The 21524-nt window shown below is 44.6% G+C and overlaps 1 protein-coding gene and 1 long non-coding RNA gene across 7 annotated transcripts in view; one reads left to right on the forward strand and one right to left on the reverse strand.

Moving 5' to 3' along the window:
- Nucleotides 1–6270, reverse strand: part of LOC149126524 (uncharacterized) — a 52253-nt gene extending 45983 nt beyond the window's left edge. The window contains exons 1-2 of one of the 2 annotated variants that reach the window (XR_016234559.1): nt 6066–6270; nt 4049–5493 (exon numbers count right to left, since the gene is read on the reverse strand). This is a non-coding gene — a long non-coding RNA (uncharacterized LOC149126524). Of the gene's footprint in view, nt 1–4048; nt 5494–6065 lie in introns of those variants that run through there. The other variant, XR_016234558.1, reaches the window with a different exon arrangement.
- Nucleotides 6271–6393: 123 nt separating this feature from the next.
- The window catches only part of CDK19 (cyclin dependent kinase 19), a 192383-nt gene continuing 177252 nt past the window's right edge, over nt 6394–21524 (forward strand). Inside the window, exon 1 of one of the 5 annotated variants that reach the window (XM_002714914.6) lies at nt 6394–6833. In XM_002714914.6, the coding sequence (XP_002714960.1) occupies nt 6706–6833 (128 nt within the window). In that variant the 5' untranslated portion in view covers nt 6394–6705. The remainder of the gene's footprint in view (nt 6834–21524) is intronic. The other 4 variants (XM_051854414.3, XM_008263371.5, XM_089333816.1 and 1 more) reach the window with 4 other exon arrangements.

Raw genomic sequence — 21524 nt, forward strand, 5'->3', positions numbered from 1 at the left:
ATAGTGTTATATGCATGTAATTATCATTTCGTCGTCGTCTTCTTTTTTTTTTTTTTAAAGATTTATTCATTTATTTGAAAGTCAGAGTTACACAGAGAGAGGAGAGGCAGATAGAGAGAGGTCTTCCATCCACTGGTTTACTCCCCAATTGGCTGCAACGGCTGGAGCTGTGTTGATCCAAAGCCAGGAGCCAGGAGCCTCTTCCGGGTCTCCCACGTGGGTGCAGGGGCCCATGAGCCTGGGCCACCTTCCACTGCTTTCACAGGGCACAGTTGGATCGAAGTGGAGCAGCCGGAACTAGAACCGGTGCCCATGTGGGATGCTGGCGCTTCAGGCCACAGCATTAACCCCCTGTGCCACAGTGCTGGTCCCCTATTGTGTTTTCTTAGTTTCCCTCAATTTAGAAAAGTTCTGCAGTTCTTTTCTGTTATGAACATGATGACAAGTCTTATTTTAATCCCATTGCCCAGTATTCCTTCTTCTCAATGGCCCCTGATGTCAACTCTGTATTAAAGGACACCAGAATCTGTTTCTTCAATAGCCTTCAAGCTCAGACTCTCCTTATTAAAAGCATTTTTCTCAGACTTTTCCCCTCAAGCATTAAAATTTTTTATGTATTTTAGAGAGAGAGAGTGAGGTCCCATCTGCTAGTTAATTCTCCAAATGCCTTTGATGACTGGGACCAGCACTGGGACTCGGTTGGGCTGAAGCAGGGAACCAGGAACTCAATCCACATCTTCTATGTGAGTGTCAGGGACCCAAGGACTAGAGGGTCTGCATTAGCAGGAAGCTGGAGTCAGAACCAGAGCCAGGAATTTTATCCAGGCACTCTGACATGGGATGTAGGTGTCCTAACCGTTAGGCAAAATGCCTATTCCTACTCTTAGATTTTTAATCAATGTTTAGCAGCATGAACATGCCTCCCAGTGAGCAGGAAGTACTATTTTTTTTTTTTTAGGATTTATTTTATTTGAAATGCAGAGCCAGAGAGAGAGGGAAATACAGAGATAGAGATATATTTTTTTAAGATCTACTTATGTATTTGAAAGCCAGAGTTACCAAGAGGCAGAGGCGGAGGGCAGAGAGACAGAGACAGACAGAGAGACAGAGAGAGAGAGAGAGAGAAGAGAAGAGAATCTTCCATCCTCTGGTTCACTCCCCAAATGGCTGCAATGGCCAGAGCTGGACCAGGCTGAAGCCAGGAGCCAGGAGCTTCCTCCGGGTCTCCCATGTGGATGCAGGGGCCCAAGGATTTGGGCCATCTTCTGATGCTTTCCCAGGCACATAAGCAAGGAGCTGTATTGGAAGTGGAGCATCCAGGACTCGAACTGGTGCCCACATTTGATGCTGGCATGGTAGACAGCGGTGGAACCGTGAGTATCAAGTATTTACATGCAACTAATGTTCAGAACTCTGATTGGCTAGAGAGGTGTTGCTAGTAGAGCAGAAAGAACAAAGGCAAGTGAGACCTCATATCCTTCCTGAGACAATGAATATCTCCTTGGCAATGGCAACACTTCTCTGTAGTTCATAGATGCTGTGACTCTTGTAAATGCCAAGAAGGGAAAAATAATGACTGATAAACCAAATACGAAGGAAAACAAGCCAGAAGTAGTCATTTTAACATATATAATGTAAGATTTAAGACAAAGAGGATGGAGTATTTCAGAGGGATCATCACTTGATCTTGCTAAATGGAAAATCCACTACTGGGCATTGTAGCCTGAGAGACCTGGAGTTAAATCCTAACACTGACTAACTGCAACACTACATAAATCATGCTCCTGGAGGCCCGGTTTCGTCATTGGTAAAATAAAGATAGTACTCACCTTCTTCACAGGGTGCCCTATGAGGTTCACATTAGATAGCTTATGACCAGGATTCAGTGAATGTTAGCACTCATCCCCCCTCTGCTTCCTTTCTAAGACCAACACCATCACTCTTTATTCAAGCTTCTTGCTCTTACCTCTGCTCTATCTTCTTCATTTGATCAGGCTTCCCACTACATACGAAAAAACTTGTTATTTTAAATTTTACGAGTTCAAAATCTCCCAGCTGGTCAATTCTCTTTTCTTTTTTCAAAGATTCATTTTATTTATTTGAAAGTCAGAGTGCCAGAGAAAGAGAGAGAGTCTTCCATATGCTGGTTCATTCCCTAAATGGCCACAACAGCTGGGGCTGGGCCAGGAAGCAGTCCCACCTGCTGTGCCACATCACCAGCCCCTACATTTGAAATTTTCAAAGATGTTACCAAAATAAACATACAATGTATATATTGCCATAGATATTTTGTGAATAAACACTTTCACTGGGAATGTAGGAGAATCTGCTTCCCCATACATTTGGTAAAACAATGTCAAACTTTTAAATATTTTTACTAAGCTTTTATACTCTATATATACATTTTTGAGGGGTACAGACAGAGAGAAGGCTCTTATCTTTCTAGTTTACTACTCAAATGCCTGGAATGGTGGTCAGCGCTGTGGTGCAGCGGGTTAATGCCCTGGCCTGAAGCGCCGGCATCCCATATGGGCGCCAGTTCTAGTTCCAGCTGCTCCTCTTCTGATCCAGCTCTCTGCTGTGGCCTGGGAAAGCAGTGGAGAATGGCCCAAGTCCTTGGGTCCTTGCACCCACATGGTAGATCCAGAAGAAGCTCCTGGCTTCGGATTGGCACAGCTCCGGCTATTGTGGCCAACTGGAGAGTGAACCAGTGGGTGGAAGACCTCTCTCTCTGCCTCTACCTCTCTCTGTAACGCTGTCTTTTAAATAAATAAAATAATCTGTTAGGATCTTTCAAAACAGAAAGCCTGGGTTTGATACCTGGTTCTGGCTCCCAATCCCAGCTTCTTTCTAATGTGGACCCTGGAAGGCAGCAGGTAATGGCTTAAGTAGTTGGGTCCCTTCCCTGCCATGCACACGACAGACCTGAATTGAGTCCCTGGCTTAAGGCTTTGTTTGGGTCCAGTCCCAGCTGTTCTGAGTATTTGGCGAGTGAACCAGTGCATGAAAGTTCTGTCTCTTTCAAATTGAAAAAAAAAAAAAATCTGAAAAATTGAATTAAAATATAAATTTATTTTGGTGAAAAATATTTTCTTGAAATCTATGTATAGCTTTTTCTTCCTTCCTTCCTTTTTAAAAATATTTATTTACTTGAAAGAGTTACAGAGAGAGGGAGAGGCAGAGAGAGAGAGAGAGAGAGATCTTCCATCCACTCACTAAATGGCGCTGAAGCCAGGAGCCAGAATCTCCTTCCAGGTCTCCCACATGGGTGCAGGGGCCGTCTTTCTCTGTTTTTCCCAGGCCATTGGCAGGCAGCTGGATAGGAAGTGGAGCAGCCAGGACACGCACTGTTGCCCATATGGGATGCCAGCACTGCAGGAGGTGGCTTAACTGGCTGTGTCACAGTGCTGGCCACTATGTATAGTTTTTTCCTAATACACAATTTCCATGAACTTTTTGAAGAACCTTACATGTTATTTAGAAAATATTTCCTGCTGAAATAAACATATATTTTAAAAAGATTTATTTATTTCATTTGAAAGTTACAGTGACAGAGAAATAGAGGGAGAGACAGAGATCTTCTATCCACCGGTTCACTCTCCAAATGGTCACAATGGCCAGGGTTGGGCTAGGCTGAAGCCCAGGAGACAGGAACTCCATCTGGGTAGCCCATGTGAGTGACAGTGACTCAAGTACTTGGGCCATTAATTGCTGCTTTCCTAGGTGCATTAAGCAGGTAGTTGTACTGGAAGCTGAGCAGCTGGAACTCAAACTGGCACTCTAATGTGGGATGCAGGTGTCCCAAGTGGCAGCTTAAGCTGCTGAGCCACAGTGCCCATTCCCATACACTTCTCTCTTAATTCCATTTTCCACAATTGTGAAGTACCTTTGCTCAAGACTGATTCTATTTCTCCTTAAGTCTATTTCTCAGAAGTCTTTAATGGCTTTCTTTTGCCTAAATAATAATGTAGTCTTGCATTAACTTCTGCTTGACATACACAGCTCTTTATGACCTCTGCTTATCTGTTTAGTCTCTTCTTATCTATTCCCTTTCCTTGCCTTAATCTGTCCTTATCTAATCTAGTTGCAGTTCTCAAAATAAATCATGTTCTCATGATATGGGTATATGCTGGCCTGCCTGGCTACTCCATTCGCCCTTCAAGTAAGAACCTACTAATATTCTCTCTCTCTCCATGTTTTTCAGAGTTAAACAGAGTGAGCAAGAGAGCGTGCATTTGAACAACTTGCTGGTTTACTCCCCAGTGCCCTCCAAGGCCTGGAACATACTCCCTTCCAGGCTCTGTAAGAGCAGGAGGTTGGAGCCAGGAGTGGGGACCCGGCAACTGAACCCGTGTACTCTGTTAGGTTAAATGCTGGTTCTTTTTCTCATTCTTTAGAATTTCGCTTAAATCTACCCCAGTCATGAAGCCTATCCTAACTCACCCAGAACTCTGTCTATTCAACCATTGCTCTTTGTACCCACACAGTTTATTTTTAATTTGCTTGCATGTTTGTTTATTCACTAAGTGCAGTTCCCTAAACGGAAAAAGACCAATTTTATTCTGGTATTTCCGGCACTCATCATAGTGCCTGGCAGCAAGGGCAAGTCGTATTCCTCTTGCCTGAAGATACCGTCAAGACCTAAGGAAGTTTCCTAGGACGAGGGGGAGTGTGCTCAGTAAATAAACAATCCTCCCCTTTCCTTCTAATTTTCCAAGCTTCTTTCAAAACCCAGCAGTTTACTATTAACTGTCCCTATTTCTTAAGGTAGTATCGACCATTCCCTCCTTGGTGCTCCTTCTAAAGGTGCAATTTAAGTCCTATCCTAGCTGGATATACTAGCTGGATCAGGTTGTATTCCTTGGGACAGTAGGCAGCCATTTGTAGGTTAGGGGAAATGGCTGCCCTCTGCTTTTCTTCGGCTGGTGGATGAATGAAATGAACACAAACCAGATTAACAGGAGAAAAACAATGTTAATAATATTGTTAATAACAGGAGTTCCAAAGATACAGGTCTTAATGAAGGACCAGGTGATTGAAGCTTCCTGATTGACAATAAGGGACTGGGCTCTGGAGCATCTGGTGGGGTGCTGGAGACAAACTGAGGGCGGGTGAGAGGAGGAACTATAAGGTGAATAATGGCTGGCGTTTTACGCAGATAAAAGTTATCCAGGAATAGTTCTTTTCCTCATACTGAAGCCTGGACTAATCAAAATTTCCTTAATCGACGTAAATTCCTCTTTACAAAAAGGAGAATTTTATACTTTATTTTCGGTGTGTGTGTGGGGGGGAGGGGGTGAAAGGGGGGAGGAGATGAAGAGCTTTTCTTGAATTGACCGGTTCTGAATTTCTCTTCTTAGTTCAGAGGTATCAGTATGCCAGAAAGGCAGGTTTCGGGGTGGGCACAGTCAGGAGGGTGGCGCCGCCTGAGCCCCAACACTTCAATGAAATAATGACTCAACCTTCAGCCGGATTAAAGGCACATATCCGTTCCTAGGAGTGCCCCACCGAAAAAAAAATTAAAAAAAAAAAAGGCCTTAAAAAGGCAAGCCAAACGATTGCTTTTAAAACGCTGCATCTTCCGGGCACTTTAATTGTCCTTAGACAGATGGCCCAAGCTCGGCTGCGGGCGCCGCACATGCTCGGAGGGAACCGACTCGAGCGCCAAGAAGAGGCTGATTGGCTGCTAGGGCTCAGAAGTTACTCGTCCTCCTTATCGTAAGGCAAGAACTAGGAAACCGCTGACTCTACAGGTTTTGAAATACGGTTTCTGCATCGTAAAGAAAAACGATTAACCTATCAGGAAGAACCAAGCCTATGCAATTACCAATCCAGAGCGGGAAAGCAGCCAGAGCCCGGGGACACCACGCACCACGGCGGACGTCATTCTCCAGCCTCCGCCAATGAGCGACGGGACGGGGGCGGGCCGCTCGCCGCGGAAAACAAACAACAACCTGCGTTACAACTGTCCTGACCAGTCCTCCCTCTCGAGCCCTCGGAGCGCGCTGCTGCGCGAGGCGCCCTGCGTGTGACACAATTCCCACGCCCCTTCTGGCCCGGAGTACCTCATCCTAGCAGAGCAAGGGCCGCCGACACACCCACGCCCACAGTCTCTCACGAAGCACCCTCCAACTTTGCGCCTTCTACCTTCACAGGAACTGGTAGCCCAGCGCTACCTGAGGGGGAGGGGCGGCCCCAGTGCGCACGCGTGCGTGCTATGCGGGGGCGAGGCTGTGGAGGCCCGAGGTAGTCTGGGAGCTGTATTTCTCGCGCGGGCCGAACGTCCACGGCCCCTGGGGCCTGAGGAACTACATTTCCCAGGAGCCTTCGCAGCTTTGGGGCGGGCGGGCTGGCTCGTTAATGAGCTCGAGGAAGCCGCGGCGCGGCCCACCAGGTTCCAAAACAAGGAAATGAAGGGGGGAGGCGGGACCGGGGGTGCCTGCGGGAGCTGCCGCCGCCGCCGCCGCCGCGGAGGAGGAGTAGGAGGAGGAGGAGGAGGTGGAGGGGGTGGCTGCCGCGGCCGCCGAGGAGTCCCTTGCTGAAGGCGGACCGCGGAGCGGCGGGCGGCGCGCGCGCGCCCGAGAGGCGGCTGTTGGAGAAGTGGAGCGGCGGTCGCGGGGGGAGGAGGCAGAGGAGGAGGAGGAGGAGGAGGGACTGAGCGGCGGCGGCCCCCGCGTCCCGGTGCCTCTATGGGGGAAGCAGACAATGGATTATGATTTCAAGGCGAAGCTGGCGGCGGAGCGGGAGCGGGTGGAGGATTTGTTTGAGTACGAAGGGTGCAAAGTGGGACGCGGCACCTACGGGCACGTCTACAAGGCGAGGCGGAAAGATGGGTAAGAGCAGGGGCGGGGGAGTGAGCTCGCTCCGATCCTCGCCCTGCCCGCGACCCCGCGGGATGGGTGGGTCGGAGCTCGGGCGCGCCGTGCCCCAGGGGCGAGGCGGAGGTGGGCGCGGGGCCGCGTCCCGGGGCGGACTCTTGAGGGACGCCCGCTCTGACCGCTCCCCGCGCGGCCCCTTCGCGCCCCTCGAACTCCCGCGGCGCAGCCCCGTCGGGGGGCCGGTCCCGTTTGGTGGGCGCCCTCCGCGTGCCTGGAGCCGGCGGCGGGACTCCAGCTGGGACCTCGGCTGGAGGTGGAGTTGGTGGGGTCTGTCTCGTGGGGGAGACGCGGAGGGCTGGAAGAGCCCCCGTCGCGGAGTTGGCGCTCCGGCCCTGGGCTGCTGACGGTCGCTGAGGAACTTCCAATCGGCTGAGCGCCTCTCGGGGGCGGCGGTTTGAAACCTGGCGGGGGAAGCCAGGCGGGCGGACGGGCCGGCTGGGCGCCGCCACTCTCAGCCGCGACCTCTGCCTCGCGGGCCCGTCAGCCCGGTGGCCCCTCAGCGCTGTCGCTCCGGTCCCAGTCGACCCTTCCTCCCGTGCCCCTCCGGTTTTGGGGTCTCACTTTCTGAATCGCACACCTTCTCCTTGGAAGGTGGGACCACCGCTTCCTTGACAGGAACCGCGTTTTGCCGGCGGTAACTTCAGAGTTCTTTCAGTTCCGTGTAGCACTGCCCGGGGGTCTCGGGCATTCTTGCGCCCTGCACCCCGGGCGCTGGCCGTGGACTGCGCGCTGGGGCTCTCGGAGCATCCAGGTTACTCCGAGCGGAATACGGAGTGACGGGGCAGGGCCCGAACCTCTGTTGTCCTGGGAGTTGAGGGAGACCCGTGGGAACCCCTTGGGAAGCTGGATAGTGGGCAGCGGAGCTCGCACAGCGGGACAGGTGGAACCAGCTCCCTGCCTTCGAGCGGTGGCTTGCAGCGGGTCGTCACCTCTCGTCCCATCCCCCTCGCCCCGGAACTCCCCTCCCCCGGTGTCAGGGCGCCACGGAAAGTCTGCCTGTCCTGCCTAGACCCCACAGACGGTCCAAGTAACCGGAACAGAGTTTTCAGAATTGTAACGGAGTGTTCTGAGTAAAGTGTTGAGCAGCCACACGACGTAAGACTCAAAGTGCTGCACGCTCTTGTAATCTGATGTGGTTGGTTTATGAATTCTAGAGCCAAGTAGGTAGATTGTGTGTGCTAATTTCGTAAGAGGAACAACAAAGCACAGTTTTATAAAGTATTTTATCATAAAGCATCGTGAAATTGTTCAAAGTCCTATCCCAAGTTTACAGGATTGTTACTGCAGGTAGCTTTTTTCTTTAATAACTGAACAGGTTCTTTAGTACGCAGTTTCTCAGTTCTTTTAGTTAATTACTAGGTATCCTTGCATGCACATCATGGAATCTGAGGTACTGTAATTAAGTTGTATCTTGTTTTCGGAATGTCCACTCGACCTGTTTTACTTGTGCTTCTGTGGATATATTTGGGGAATGCACACGAAGTTTTCCGGATTGGACATTGATGTAAAATAAATATGAGGTGCGTTTTTTTCCATACTCCTCACGCAGACTTTGTAATATACTTCAGAATTTTAAAAATGTATTTTTTTTTGGATAAAATAGCATTCTTTTAGCAGACTACTTTTGAGAAGTTAAACAAATGTGCTTCTGAATTGTATTTGAACAGGACAGGCTTGCAAGAAGAAGTAATTTAATTCCTGCTCTTTGTTCTTTTTGAATATTTGTCCTTTTAATAAAGTTCTTGATTGGAATACACTCCTTTCTTGAGTGAAATTTATTAATTAGAATTCATAAACTTTCATTACTAGAGTAAGGTCAGTTTGTGCATTTTCAGTATATTTGTTGTGTAGGATCTGAAAGCATTAAAGAACTATTTTACATATATGAAAAATCATAATGAACTTTTTTTTTCTTGGACTGAAATTTTAGTTTAGATTTGCAACTTTCTGATAAACACCTTCGGTAATGGGGTCAGTTAGGTTCATATCAGTGATTTGACAGAATACAAAGTTTTTGCTGATAGTCCCTAAACTCTGATGCAGATTTACATTGTAAAGGATTTTTATATTATGATCATAGTAAATACATTAGCTCTGTTTATAAAAAATTTTAAAGATATTTTAGGGAGCAAGAGATAGATTACATGGGTGCATTAAAGAGAAATTATTCTGGGGATGGGTGTTTGGCGTAGTGGTTAAGATATGACTTGTGGGGCCGGCGCTGTGGCTCACTTGGGCACCAGCATCCGATATGGGCGCTGGGTTCTAGTCCCAGCTGCTCCTCTTCCAGTCCACCTCTCTGCTGTGGCCCGGGAAGGCAGTGGAGGATGGCCCAGGTGCTCGGGCCCCTGCACCCGCATGGGAGACCGGGAGGAAGCACCTGGCTCCTGGCTTCAGATGGGCGCAGCTCGCCAGCTGTAGCATCCATTTGTGGGGTGAACCAGTAGAAGGAAGACCTTTCTCTCTGTCTCTCTCACTGTCCAATTCTGCCTGTCAAATAAAAAAAAAAAATAATAATAAAAAGATATGATTTGGGACATCCATGCCCTCTATCAGAGTGCCTGGTTTGAAGGTCTGGTTCCACTCTCCATTCCAGCTTGCTGCTGGTGTGCACCCTTACAGGCAGCAGGTGATAGCTTGAGAAGACGGACCCCTCTCATGTCTGGGACCTTGATTGAGTTCAAAACTCCTGCTTTTGGTCAGCCCCAGCCCCAGCTGCTGCAGGCATTTGGGGAGTGGACCAGTAGGTTGGAGATCTGTCTCTTTGCCTTTCAAATAAATAGAAAAATAATTTCAGGTTTATATCTTGTACGTATAACCCCAAAATTGTTGAAGTCTTTAGTGTATACATTGGGAAAGTTAATATACACAGTCATTAGAAAAGCCTCTGCTGGGGCCTGCGCCGTGGCTCACTTGGTTAATCCTCCACCTGCAGCACCGGCATCCCATATGGGCGCCAGGTTCTAGTCCCGGTTGCTCCTCTTCTAGTCCAGCTCTCTGCTGTGGCCCAGGAGGGCAGTGGAGGATGGCCCAAGTACTTGGGCCCCTGCACCCGCATGGGAGACCAGGAGAAGCACCTGGCTCCTGCCATTGGATCAGCGCGGTGCGCCAGCCACAGTGCACTGGCCGTGGCGGCCATTGGAGGGTGAACCAACGGCAAAGGAAGACCTTTCTCTCTGTCTCTCTCTCTCACTGTCCACTCTGCCTGTCAAAAAAAAAAAAAATTTCTTCATTAGTGAAGAAATACGTAATTTATGATTAAAAATCTTTAGACTGTATTTCTTTAGTTGGAAATAGCTTAATTTGGATTGTTAGAGGAATGTTAAAATGTTCTTTTGTCAATAAGAGTTTGAGACAAATATGATTGCGTTGCGTAGTACAAATATATCTGAACACTGCCGTACTCAGAAGTACTATTCAGCTTTGTAAACTATTCATTTATCCTCTTGAATCACTTCAGTGAGAGAATGCTGCTTTTTGGGAGTGTGTTTATGAGAAATACTTAGTAACTGAGTGAAATGACTAAGAGACATCTTAAAAGTTTCAGTTTTGTCAGGGTGTCAGATAAGTAGTTGTTGATGACATATCTTAGTGTGTGTCATGAAATTGTTCACAAATAGTATATTTATAATAGTAGATTTGGCTAAGTAAATGCAGGTGTACAGTATTTGCCTGTTTTGACTTTATAGTTAAAATACATTATCATATAAGGGTAGTTCAAAAAGATCATGGAAATTTTCATTAATTCTATTTTTCCATGAAGTTTTTGAAATATCTTACATCTGCTTTTTGTTGGAAACTACCAAATGATTAAAAAGTTTTTTAAAAGTTACATTTTTTTTATTAAACTGAGAAGTAGGGAAACAGTAAGAACTTCTATACACTGATTCACTCCTGAAATGCCTAGAGTGGCTGGCCAAAGCCAGGAGCCAGAAACTCAATCCAGGTCTAACATGGGTGTGAGGAACCCAGTTACTTAATTTGTCATATGGCTGCCTGCCATCTGCATTGGTGGGAAGCTAAGATCTGGAGCACAGTAGTGTGCAGGTATCTTAACCACTAGGCCAAATGCCAGAACCTTCTCTTTTTTTAGACATCTGTTTATTTGAAGGGCAGAGTTACAGAGAGACAGAAGCAGAGAGAGGGAGAAAGAAAGACAGGGAGAGGTCTTCCATCCATTGGTTCACTCCCCAGTTGGTTGCAACAGCTGGAGCTGCGCTGATCCAGAGCCAGGTGCTTCTTCCAGGTCTTCAATGCGGGTACAGGGGCCCAAGGACCTGGACCATCTTTCACTGCCTTCCTAGGCCATAGCAGAGAGTGAGATCAGAAGTGGAGCAGCTGGGACTCGAACTGGTGCCCATATAAGATACTGGCACCTCAGGTGACGGCTTTACCCCCTATACCACAGCACTGGTCCCCAGAATTTTCAAGAGTCTGAGAACTTCTATTTGAACTTGCTCTTAAAAAGGAGAAACCCAGAGCTCTGAGAGGTTAATTTTGGCTCAGAGTTTCACAGCAAAGATGAAGCCTGTAATCTAGGTCTAACCCTGGTTCTTTCATTTTCTAGTATGTTTTGTGTTCCTATTTAAAAAAATTTTTTTGGGGCTGGCATTGTGGTGCAGTGTGTTTAAGCTGCTGCTTGGGAACCCACATCTGATATTGGAGCACCTATTTGAGTCTTGGCTGCTCTGCTTCCATTCCAGCTCCCTGCCAGTGCACCTGGGAAGGCAGCAGATGATGGCCCCAGTAATTGGGCCCCTGTCGTACACATGGGAGATCCAGATGGAGTTCCAGCTCTTGGTTTCAGCTGGGCCAACCCCTGGATATTGTGGTCATCTGAAGAGTGAACCAGTGAATAGAAGATTGTCTCTCTCTCTCTCACTCTGCCTTTCAAATAAATTGAAATTATTTGAAAGTGACATCTTTAATCTGCTGGCACTCTGGCATTATAGGTGGCAACTTAACCTGTTGGGTCACAGTTCTGGCTCTCTGTATGTAGGTAGCACTGTAGGTAAGAGTAACGTGTCACAAACTATTACCTGCAAAAGGGTCAGCATTATATTTTCAGTGTCTTGTACAGGGTTAGACATTATAATACACAGTTAGAAACCATATTGAATTTTAAAATATGCTCCAGATTGGCAAACATGTTTCATTGATCTTAAATCAGAACACTTTTTTAGAAAGCCAGCATTGTGGTGTAGCTGGTTAAGCCTCTGCCTGTGATACCAGCATCCCACATGGGCACTGAATCAAGTACCAGCTGCTCCACTTCCGATCCAGCTTCCTGCTAATGTGCCTGGGAAAGCAGCAGAGGATGGCCCAAATGTTTGGGCTCCTGCCACCCACGTGGGAGACCAGGAAGAAGCTCCTGGTTTCGATCTGGCCCAACCTTGGCTGTTGAGGCTGTTTGGGGAGTGAACCAGCTGATGGAAGAGCTCTCTCTCTAACTCTGCCTTTCAAATAAATCTTAAAAAAAAAAATTCCTTTTTAAAAATAAGTTTCTTTTCTTGAAAATCCCTGTTTTTAGTATTTGTTTTAAAAGCCTGTGAACATGACCTCAGTGGTTAGATATAAGTATTGATATAGGGCTAACTAGGTCTGGTGTATTTTTTCTTAGGAATTGTGCTGGTTTTTAAGATAGTTGATGACAGTTTTTTAATAGATAATAAAAATAGGCTATTTTTTGGAAATATTAAGCATCTTTTAGGCCAGCTCTTTTATAGTTGCTAGGTTGTAGTAATATGTTTTCTGTGCTTTTTGTTTTATTGAAAGTTCTAAAATATTTATGTGGCACAGCGGGTTAAGCTGCTACTTGCAGTGCCTCTGGCATCCCATGTGGATGCTAGTTGGAGTCTTGGCTACTCCATGTCTGATCCACCTTCCTGCTAATGGGCCTGGTAAAGCAGCAGAAGATGGCCCAAGTACTTGGGCTCTTGCCACCCACAAAGGAGACCTAAATGGATGGAATTCGAGACTCCTGGTCTGGCCCCTGGCCACTGTAGCCATCTGGGGGAGTGAACTAGTGAATGGAACAGATCTCTCTCTCTCTCTCTATCAATTGTTCTGCCTCTGCCTTTCAAATAAATAATAAATACTTTTTTATTTATTTGAAAGTGTTACAGAGAAGGAGGGAGGGAGGGAGAGAGAGGGATATCTTCCATCTGTTGCTTCATTCCCCAAATGGCCGCAACAACCAGGGCTAGGCCAAACTGAAGCCAGGAGCCACAAGTTTCTTCTGGGTCTCCCAGATGGTTGGGGGGCCCAAGCACTTAGGCCATCTTCCACTGCTTTCCCAGGCACATTACTAGGGAGCTGGATCAGAAGTGGAGCTGGGACTCGAACCAGCTCTGATATAGGATGCCAGGATTGCAGGCAGCTGTTTTACCCACTATGCCACAATGCCAGTCCCAATAAATAAATCTTTAAAAATGTTATTTACTTGATGGGGGGAGGGTGGTGGGACTGAATGAAACTGAAAATGCTCCCGTACACTGGTTCACTTCCCAAATGCCCACAGTGGCCAGGACTGATCTGAGGCTGATGTTAGGAGCTGGGAGCGCAATCCAGGTGTCCCACGTCGGTGGCAGGAACCCAGTCTCTTCAGCCACCTGTGCTAGCTAGAAGCTGGAATCAGGAGCAGAGGTGGGTGTGGAATCCAGGACTCCATCTGTGATGCAAGCATCTTACCTGCTAGGCCAAATGTCCTCCCCGCATCTGTGCCGCACCCCCCCACCCCCGCTTTAGAAATTATTTTATTTGAAAGAGTTAGAGGGGAGAGACACATCTTCAGCCACTGGTTCACTCCCCAGGTGATTGCAACAGGCAGGGCTGTACCATATGTTGCAGAGAGCAGTGATGTCCAATAGAACTTTATGCAGAAACTATTCGACATCTGTACTGTCTAGTATGGCAACCCAAAGCTGCAGAAAGCCATTGATCACCTGAAATGTGGCTAGTGTGACTGAGAAGCTAGTTAGTAGCTGTCACTTTGGAGTGCGTTAAGTTTAGAGGTTTTGAAATGAGTGACTTAGAACTACACTTTCAGAATTCTCTGATCTGTGAAGTGACCTTTTGATAAAAATATATAAATGAATATGTAGACACATGAAATAGGGAAAGTCTAGTCTCTTTCAAATTATAGGAGAAATTTTGAGGCTGGAATAACTTTATTTTCTTTATTTACTTGGAAGGCAGAGATAATTGGAGATTTCCATCTACTGATTCACTCCCCAAATGCCTGCAATAGTCAGGACTGAGCCAGGTCTGTCAGGAGCCCCGAACTCAATCTGGGGTCTCACGTTGGTGTTGGTGGCAGGTACCCAATCACTTGAACCATCACCTGTTGCCTCCCAGGGATTATTAGCAGGAAGCTGTGTGGGTAGCAGAGGCAAAACTTGATACCAGGTACTCCTGTGTAGGAGGATGTCATTCTCCCAACCTTTGGCCTAACCTGTTGCACCTTGACACCAGAACTCTTTAGTTCACCTATCAATCTGTGAAGAACTCAGGGGTACTTGATGACTTTTTCTTTATTTTCTTAACTTTTTGAAAGGATTTAGAGAGGGATAGAGAGATACTGATCTTCTACGCGATGGTTCACTCCCCAGATGACCACAGGTAGAATTCGGGTCTCCTATGTGGATAGCTTGGGCCATCTTTGCTTTCCCAGGCACATTAAGCAGGGAGCCTGGATCAGAAGTGGTACAGCCAGACTCAAGACTGGTGCTCATAAGGGAGGCTGTGCAGCTTCACTCTCTGTGTTCCACAGCGCTGGTCTCTTGATAACTTTTTTTTAAAAAAAATTTTGTTAAAAGTGTGTTAAGTAGTAAGAGCATGTGCATGAAAAGATGGACAGCATCCTTTTTCCTTTCTTGAGGCAACCATTTTTTGTTGTCTTTTAAAAGATTTTCTTCTGGGTGTGTTTTAAATGTGACAATAATTATGATAAATGGCTAATGCACTGAACACTTCTATTTTTAACCTTAAATATAATTTGAAGATTATTTTGTGTTTAATGTATAGAGATGCCTTGTTCCTTTTGGTAGTTTGAGTGTTTTTTATATGTGTATGTTTTTAAAGTTTTTTAAAAAATTTTTTTGTATTTGAAAGGCAGAGTTACAGAGAGAGGGAGAGGGAGAGAAAGAGAGAGTGAGATCTTTGCTGGTTCACTTCTCAAATGGCTGCAATGATTGGGGCTGGGCCAAGTAGAAGTCAGGAGCCAGGAATTTCATCTGTGTCTCCCATGTGGGTGGGCAGGATCCAGGTACGTGGGTCATCTTCCACTGCTTTCCCAACCATGCTAGCAAGGAACTGGATTGAAAGTGAAGCATCTAGGACTTAAACTGGCGCCGCAGGCAATGGCTTAACCTGTTATTGTCCAACACTGGTCCTGTTATGTAGATTATGTACTTAGATTGATTTAACCATCCTGCATTATGAATGTTGAGTATCTTTTCAGTCTTGTTAGTACTAACACTGCGATAGATTTCTTAGGATGTATGATATTTTGTTAATACATTTATAAATTCCTAGACGCTTTTACCTTTGGAAGTAACGACTTGAAGTGAATTGCTAATGAGGTGATGTGGAAGATAAAAATATTTAAAAATTAGAGATGGGGGATAGCTAAGAATTAAATTGTTAAGGCTTAAAAATAATGAGTTATAAGTCATGTGTTTGCTGTAGGAAGTACAAGTTACTTAACCATGCTGTTTTAGCAGCATGGGGCAAGCATGTAAGTTTTGGGGAAACAGAAAGTACCTGAAAAGATTTCTGAAACAATGTTAATGAGTTAAGTATTTTTCCTTTTTACTTTTGAATACTCTGTTTTGGAACTAGTGTGCTAGACAAGTAAGTTAATATGTGTAGTAAATTGTAATTTGTTTTGAAAAATCCCCTTGTGCAGCAGTGAGGGTTGGGCATTAGATAGAAGATTTTAAGGCAATATACTGTAGTTTGAAATTTTGATGGTAAACTATTAGATTAAGGGTAGTTGGAACATAGTTTTTAAAGATCAGCTTGTTTATTACTGTGTAGTGCTGTGACTATGTAATGTCAGTACTACTTTTGGATTCCAAAATAAAGGCATAAGAAATTGCTTTTTGCACACATTTTAATAGCTAACATGGCCGTTTCTTTAAGAGCAGATGGTGTTTTAGGTCCAGAACCGTAAAGAGATAGCCAACAAAGCTATTTAAAGATTTTTGTCCATTTATAAATAGCTGATAGTCCAACACTTCCTGTAATAGCTGTTCTAAGCGTGCACTGTGCAGGATAAAAGAGAGTCTCAAGAGAGACGACAGGATGTAATTTAGGATACAAGTGTGCAGCAGTAGTTTTTTATTGAGGGTTTGCATTCTTGTCCAGAAGTAAATGATGGATCAAAGAGAAATAAAAATCTATAAAGTCCTTAACTAATTAATGCCCTTAGAAAATATTTTTAATTTCAAATACAGTGTCTTGCTAAAGGAAAAAAGACACCCTCCTTCTGGAGGCTTTAAGCCTGCTGGGTATATTCTATTTTAAAAACATTATTTCAATAGGCTTTGTGGTGGATGATCTCAGTTACTAAGCTGAATGTGAATAGCGATTGGATTTAATTACCGCGTAGGGTGGCTGACTTTGTTCTGTGACCATATACTGAAACCCAATGTGGTAAATGTTTTGCAGATATTTGTAGATATTTACATTTAGACGGAAAGGTAAATCCATGGTTGCTGGAAAACTAAGGGTCTTCCCAGTGCATGAGTTATGTTTTTCCTTAGGAAAGGTATTTTTGTTAAAATTGTTAAAGGTGCCAAGCAATTTGAGCCACAAGGTGTAGCTTTTCCCGAAAGTTAGTTTCCTTGTCTCGTTCTCCTTTTGCAATGTAATTCTTATAGCTATATTTTAAGAGTGACTTAGATCCTGAGTAACTCATATTATTTTAGAATTAAGTACAAATTGAAGAAAATTGTCTTTCTTTTGAAATCTCTCAAGTACAGTTATACGTTACTTAACGATGGGGAAATGCATCAATAGGCAATTACCTCCTTGTGAGAGCGTCATAGAGTGCACTTACACAACCCAGATTGCTGAAGGTCAGCCACTTGATGTGGCCTCTTGATGCAATTGGGAGACAGAGTAAACAGACATATGAGGCTGCTGCTGGTATATCCAGGCGTACTGTCAACTTAGAAGGAGTGTACTCTAACAAAGAGCAAAAAATATAGTATAGAAATACATAAACCAGTAACTGTCGTTTTCTTTTTATTTAAAAGACAGAGTTACAGAGAGAGAGAGATTGAGATTGAGATCTCCCATGTGCTGGTTCACTCCCCGGATTGCCACAAGGGCTAGAGCTGGGCCATTCTGAAGCCAGGAGCTTCATTCATGTCTCCCATATAGGTACACTTGGGGCATCCTCTGCTGCTTTTCCAGTCACATTAGCAGGGACCCAAATTGGAAGTGGAGCAGCTGAGACTTGAGCCAGTGCCCTTAGGGCATGCTAGTGCTGCAGCCAGTGGCTTAACTCGCTATAGGGGGTGCACTGGGCCTTACAGTCATTTTATTATTGTTATCAGATATTGTGTACTGAACATGATTGTCTTGCTGTACTTTTATATGACTAGTAGGGCAGTAAGTAAGCACAGTAAAAAATATACCAGCATTTCCACATTGCTGCGACATCACCCAGGCAATAGGCATTTTCGGCTCCATTACCATTTTATGAGACCACCTTCATATATATAATCCATTGTTGACTATGATTTAGTTGTGTGTGGTCAAACAAACTTATGAACAGTCGCACATAAAATGAAAAGTAAAAAGTAAAAGCCTTCCTTCTTGCTGCCCATTTCCAATAACCCTTTACTTTTCAGAGATAGCAGTTGTACCATTACACCCTAAATAATATCTTTATAATTCTGTGTCTTGATTTATCGGCTTTCGGCAGTTTCTTTTGACTTTCCATTAGAAAAGCTGAGCAATTTGGTGAAGTCCCTTCCTGGTTTTCTTTCCCCATCTTAACCTTCAAACCTGTTATATTTGTCATTTAAAAGTTTTAAAAAAGATTTATTTATTTGAAAGGCAGTGTGATAGAAACAGTGTGATTGATTGTCAATCTGCTGTTTCACTTCCTAAGTGGCCATCACAGCCTGGGTAGGACCAGGCTGAAGCCAGGAGCCATGAACTCCATCTACATCTCCTATGTGGGTGACAGGGACCAAAGTACCTGAGTTACCATCTGCTGCTTCCCAGGCACATTAGCAGGAAGCTAGATTTGAAGCAGAGTAGCTGGGACTCAATTTATGTGCCAACATAGGATTCTGGCAGCTTAGCCTACTGGGCCACAATACCTGCCCCTGTTTTAAATTGTTTTTGTGAGCCGGCGCCGTGGCTCAATAGGCTAATCCTCCACCTTGCGGCGCCGGCACACCGGGTTCTAGTCCCGGTTGGGGCGCCGGATTCTGTCCCGGTTGCCCCTCTTCCAGGCCAGCTCTCTGCTATGGCCAGGGAGTGCAGTGGAGGATGGCCCAGGTGCTTGGGCCCTGCACCCCATGGGAGACCAGGAAAAGCACCTGGATCCTGGCTCCTGCCATCGGATCAGCACGGTGCGCCGGCTGCAGCGGCGGCCATTGGAGGGTGAACCAACGGCAAAGGAAGACCTTTCTCTCTCTGTCTCTCTCTCTCACTGTCCACTCTGCCTGTCAAAAATATAAAAAAAAAAAAAAAAAAAAAAAAAAAAAATTGTTTTTGTGGCAAATATTGTTATGACTTTAAATTACAAACTTAAATTTCCTTCATTTATCGATCTAGATATTATCTTTGTTCTTTCTGATATGAATGTTAAAGTAATATAACTTTCCAATTATTTTTCTCCATTCCCCCAGTTTTTAAAGTATGATTTTTTTTTTTATTTTTTTTTAATTTTTGACAGGCAGAGTGGACAGTGAGAGAGAGAGACAGAGAGAGAAAGGTCTTCCTTTGCCGTTGGTTCACCCTCCAATGGCCGCCGCTGCAGCCGGCGCACCGCGCTGATCCGATGGCAGGAGCCAGGAGCCAGGTGCTTTTCCTGGTCTCCCATGGGGTGCAGGGCCCAAGCACCTGGGCCATCCTCCACTGCACTCCCTGGCCATAGCAGAGAGCTGGCCTGGAAGAGGGGCAACCGGGACAGAATCCGGCGCCCCGACCGGGACTAGAACCCGGTGTGCCGGCGCCGCAAGGTGGAGGATTAGCCTATTGAGCCACGGCGCCGGCCTAAAGTATGATTTTTATAATATCTTATATTTAAGGCTTTTTTTGCCCAGGGATTTAGAATTGTCTAAAAAGTGAGTCTTGGAAACCATTTATGATTAAGAAATTATTCACGGGCTGGCACTGTGGCGTAGTAGGCTAAGCCTCCACCTGGGGTACCAGCATCCCGTATGGGCACCAGTTCATGTCCTGGCTGTTCCTCTTCTGATCCAGCTGTTTTCTTTGGTTCTTATTTATTTATTTTTGGTTTGCTGAAGATTTTTTTAAAAAATATTTATTATTTGAATGAGTTAGAGATAGAGACATAGAAAGAGAGAGGTCTTCCATCTGCTGCTTCATTTCCCCATTGGCCACCTTGGCTGGAGCTGCGCTGATCTGAAGCCAGGAGCCAGGAGCTTTCTCTGGGTCTTTCCACGCAGGTGCAGGGGCCCAAGGACTTGGCCATCCTTTACTGCTTTCCCGGGCCATATCAGGCATCCCAAGCCGTGGCTTAAACTGCTGCACTACAACTGTATTGTGTTTTAATTTTTTAAAAAATTTATTTGATTATTTCCTCTGTTGCCTTAATGTTCTGTTTTTCAAGTGTGTTTATTTACAAATGTTAACCTTTTAGATGCTATCTTCCATTTCTCTTAAATTCATTCTCAGTATTTTCAACTCTTTCTCCTTTCCATTGTGGGAAATTTCCCTTATTTAATCTTATAGGTTACTAATTTGATGTTTAGTGGGGGCTGCCATTTTTTATTCCACATGCTCTGAATTCAGGAATCTGAGTTTATAAAATAAATAACTCCCCTATTAATATTTTGGTTGTTTATAGTGTTTCACTATTATAAAATTCTAATGTAAATTTTTTTGTATTTATCATGTGATTTCTTTTGCTTTTCCTTAATATTTTTCTTATAATCTGTGTGCTGGGTCAAGACAATGGAAATAGTTTTGTATTTCGTACTTATGAAGACAGTACATTTGTTTAACTTATCAATACATGGGTTTTATCATCAGTATTGCAGTTTATTCTGCTTTTGTCCAGCACTGTGCTAGCTGTTAATTTGAGACCTCTGTATTTATATCTAGTTAAAAGAATTAAGATATAATCTCTGGTTTGTCTAAGTGAAAAGTGATATATTTCTGTCTAATTATATTTGTTTTATTTTTCTTACCCAAATGATTACCAAGAAGGGGACAACCGAGTTTGCTTATGCTTGGTGTTAATACGATAGCTGAAGTGGACTGTTAGAAATATCAGTTAGCAAACACAAGCAACTTTAAGTCACCTAACAGTCATTTTTTCATTAATGTCCGTTGATCCACATACTCATCTGTTCGTTCATCTGCTCCTCTGTCTAAATTTCCATCTGTCAATCTGTTTATCCTCTCTCTATCTTCTATGATACAACATTTTCTTTCCTCTCTCTCCAGTTCCTCTAGATGTCCATTCATTTAATCTGTACTCTCCTATTTATTATTTGATCTCTTTCTGTAAGCCATTTATTGTATCACAAATAATGACTGTACAAGTGCAGATGAGGTATAATCTCTGCAGAAAGTAAAACTGGAAGTGTTCCCAGCACACTCCCAACAGTGATTGTCTATAGGAAGGAAACCGACTTTTAAAAAACTGGGTACTCTTGAGTATTATTTGGCAAAATATATTTCACTGCATGTATATTACTACTTTAAGAAAAAGAAGATATTAAAAAAGTTAACTGTATTATAACATTACTGGAAAAAGTCGTCTGTTTTTAAAAATAGAAGTTTTTTACTTTCATCTTATAAATCAATATATAAGGAAAACCCAATATTCATTAACGAAAGCAGGAATTATAGAAACATCAAGAAGAAAATATAAATCAGTTGGAACAAGACCACTCAGAGATGAGCATTGATTATTGATCTGATTTTGGTGTGTTTTTCTCCTTTTTTTTTTTAAAGTGGATTATTCATACATTTTTATTAGGTTAACATTTGCATCACATAAAACTCACCATATTAAAGTGTACCACTTAGTAAGTTTTGGTACATTCATAGCATTCTGCAACTATTTCTGCTAACTGGTCCCAGAATAGGTTCCCCCTGCCTCCCAGGGTTTGTGTTCGCAGGAAGCTGGAGCCAGGAGCTGGAGGTGGACATGGAACCCAGGCAAACCAAAATGGGATTGTGTGTCCCAGTTATCAACTCACCTGTTGGACCAGATGCCCCTCCCCATTTTTATTTTTATTTTTGTAAAATTTGAGAGGCAGAGATAGAGGTCCTGTCTATTGGTTTCCTCCCCAAAACTTCCCCAATGGCTGGGGCTTGATCAGGCCCAATCTGGGAGCCAGAAACTCAATCAGAGTCTCCCCATGGGTGGCAGGTACTCAACTATTTGACCCATCACCTAATGCCTCCCAGGGTCTGCATTAGCAA

The sequence above is a fragment of the Oryctolagus cuniculus genome, chromosome 5 (assembly GCF_051225735.1).
Source record: "Oryctolagus cuniculus isolate XC-2025 breed Fujian yellow rabbit chromosome 5, ASM5122573v1, whole genome shotgun sequence".
NCBI classification, from domain to species: domain Eukaryota; kingdom Metazoa; phylum Chordata; class Mammalia; order Lagomorpha; family Leporidae; genus Oryctolagus; species Oryctolagus cuniculus.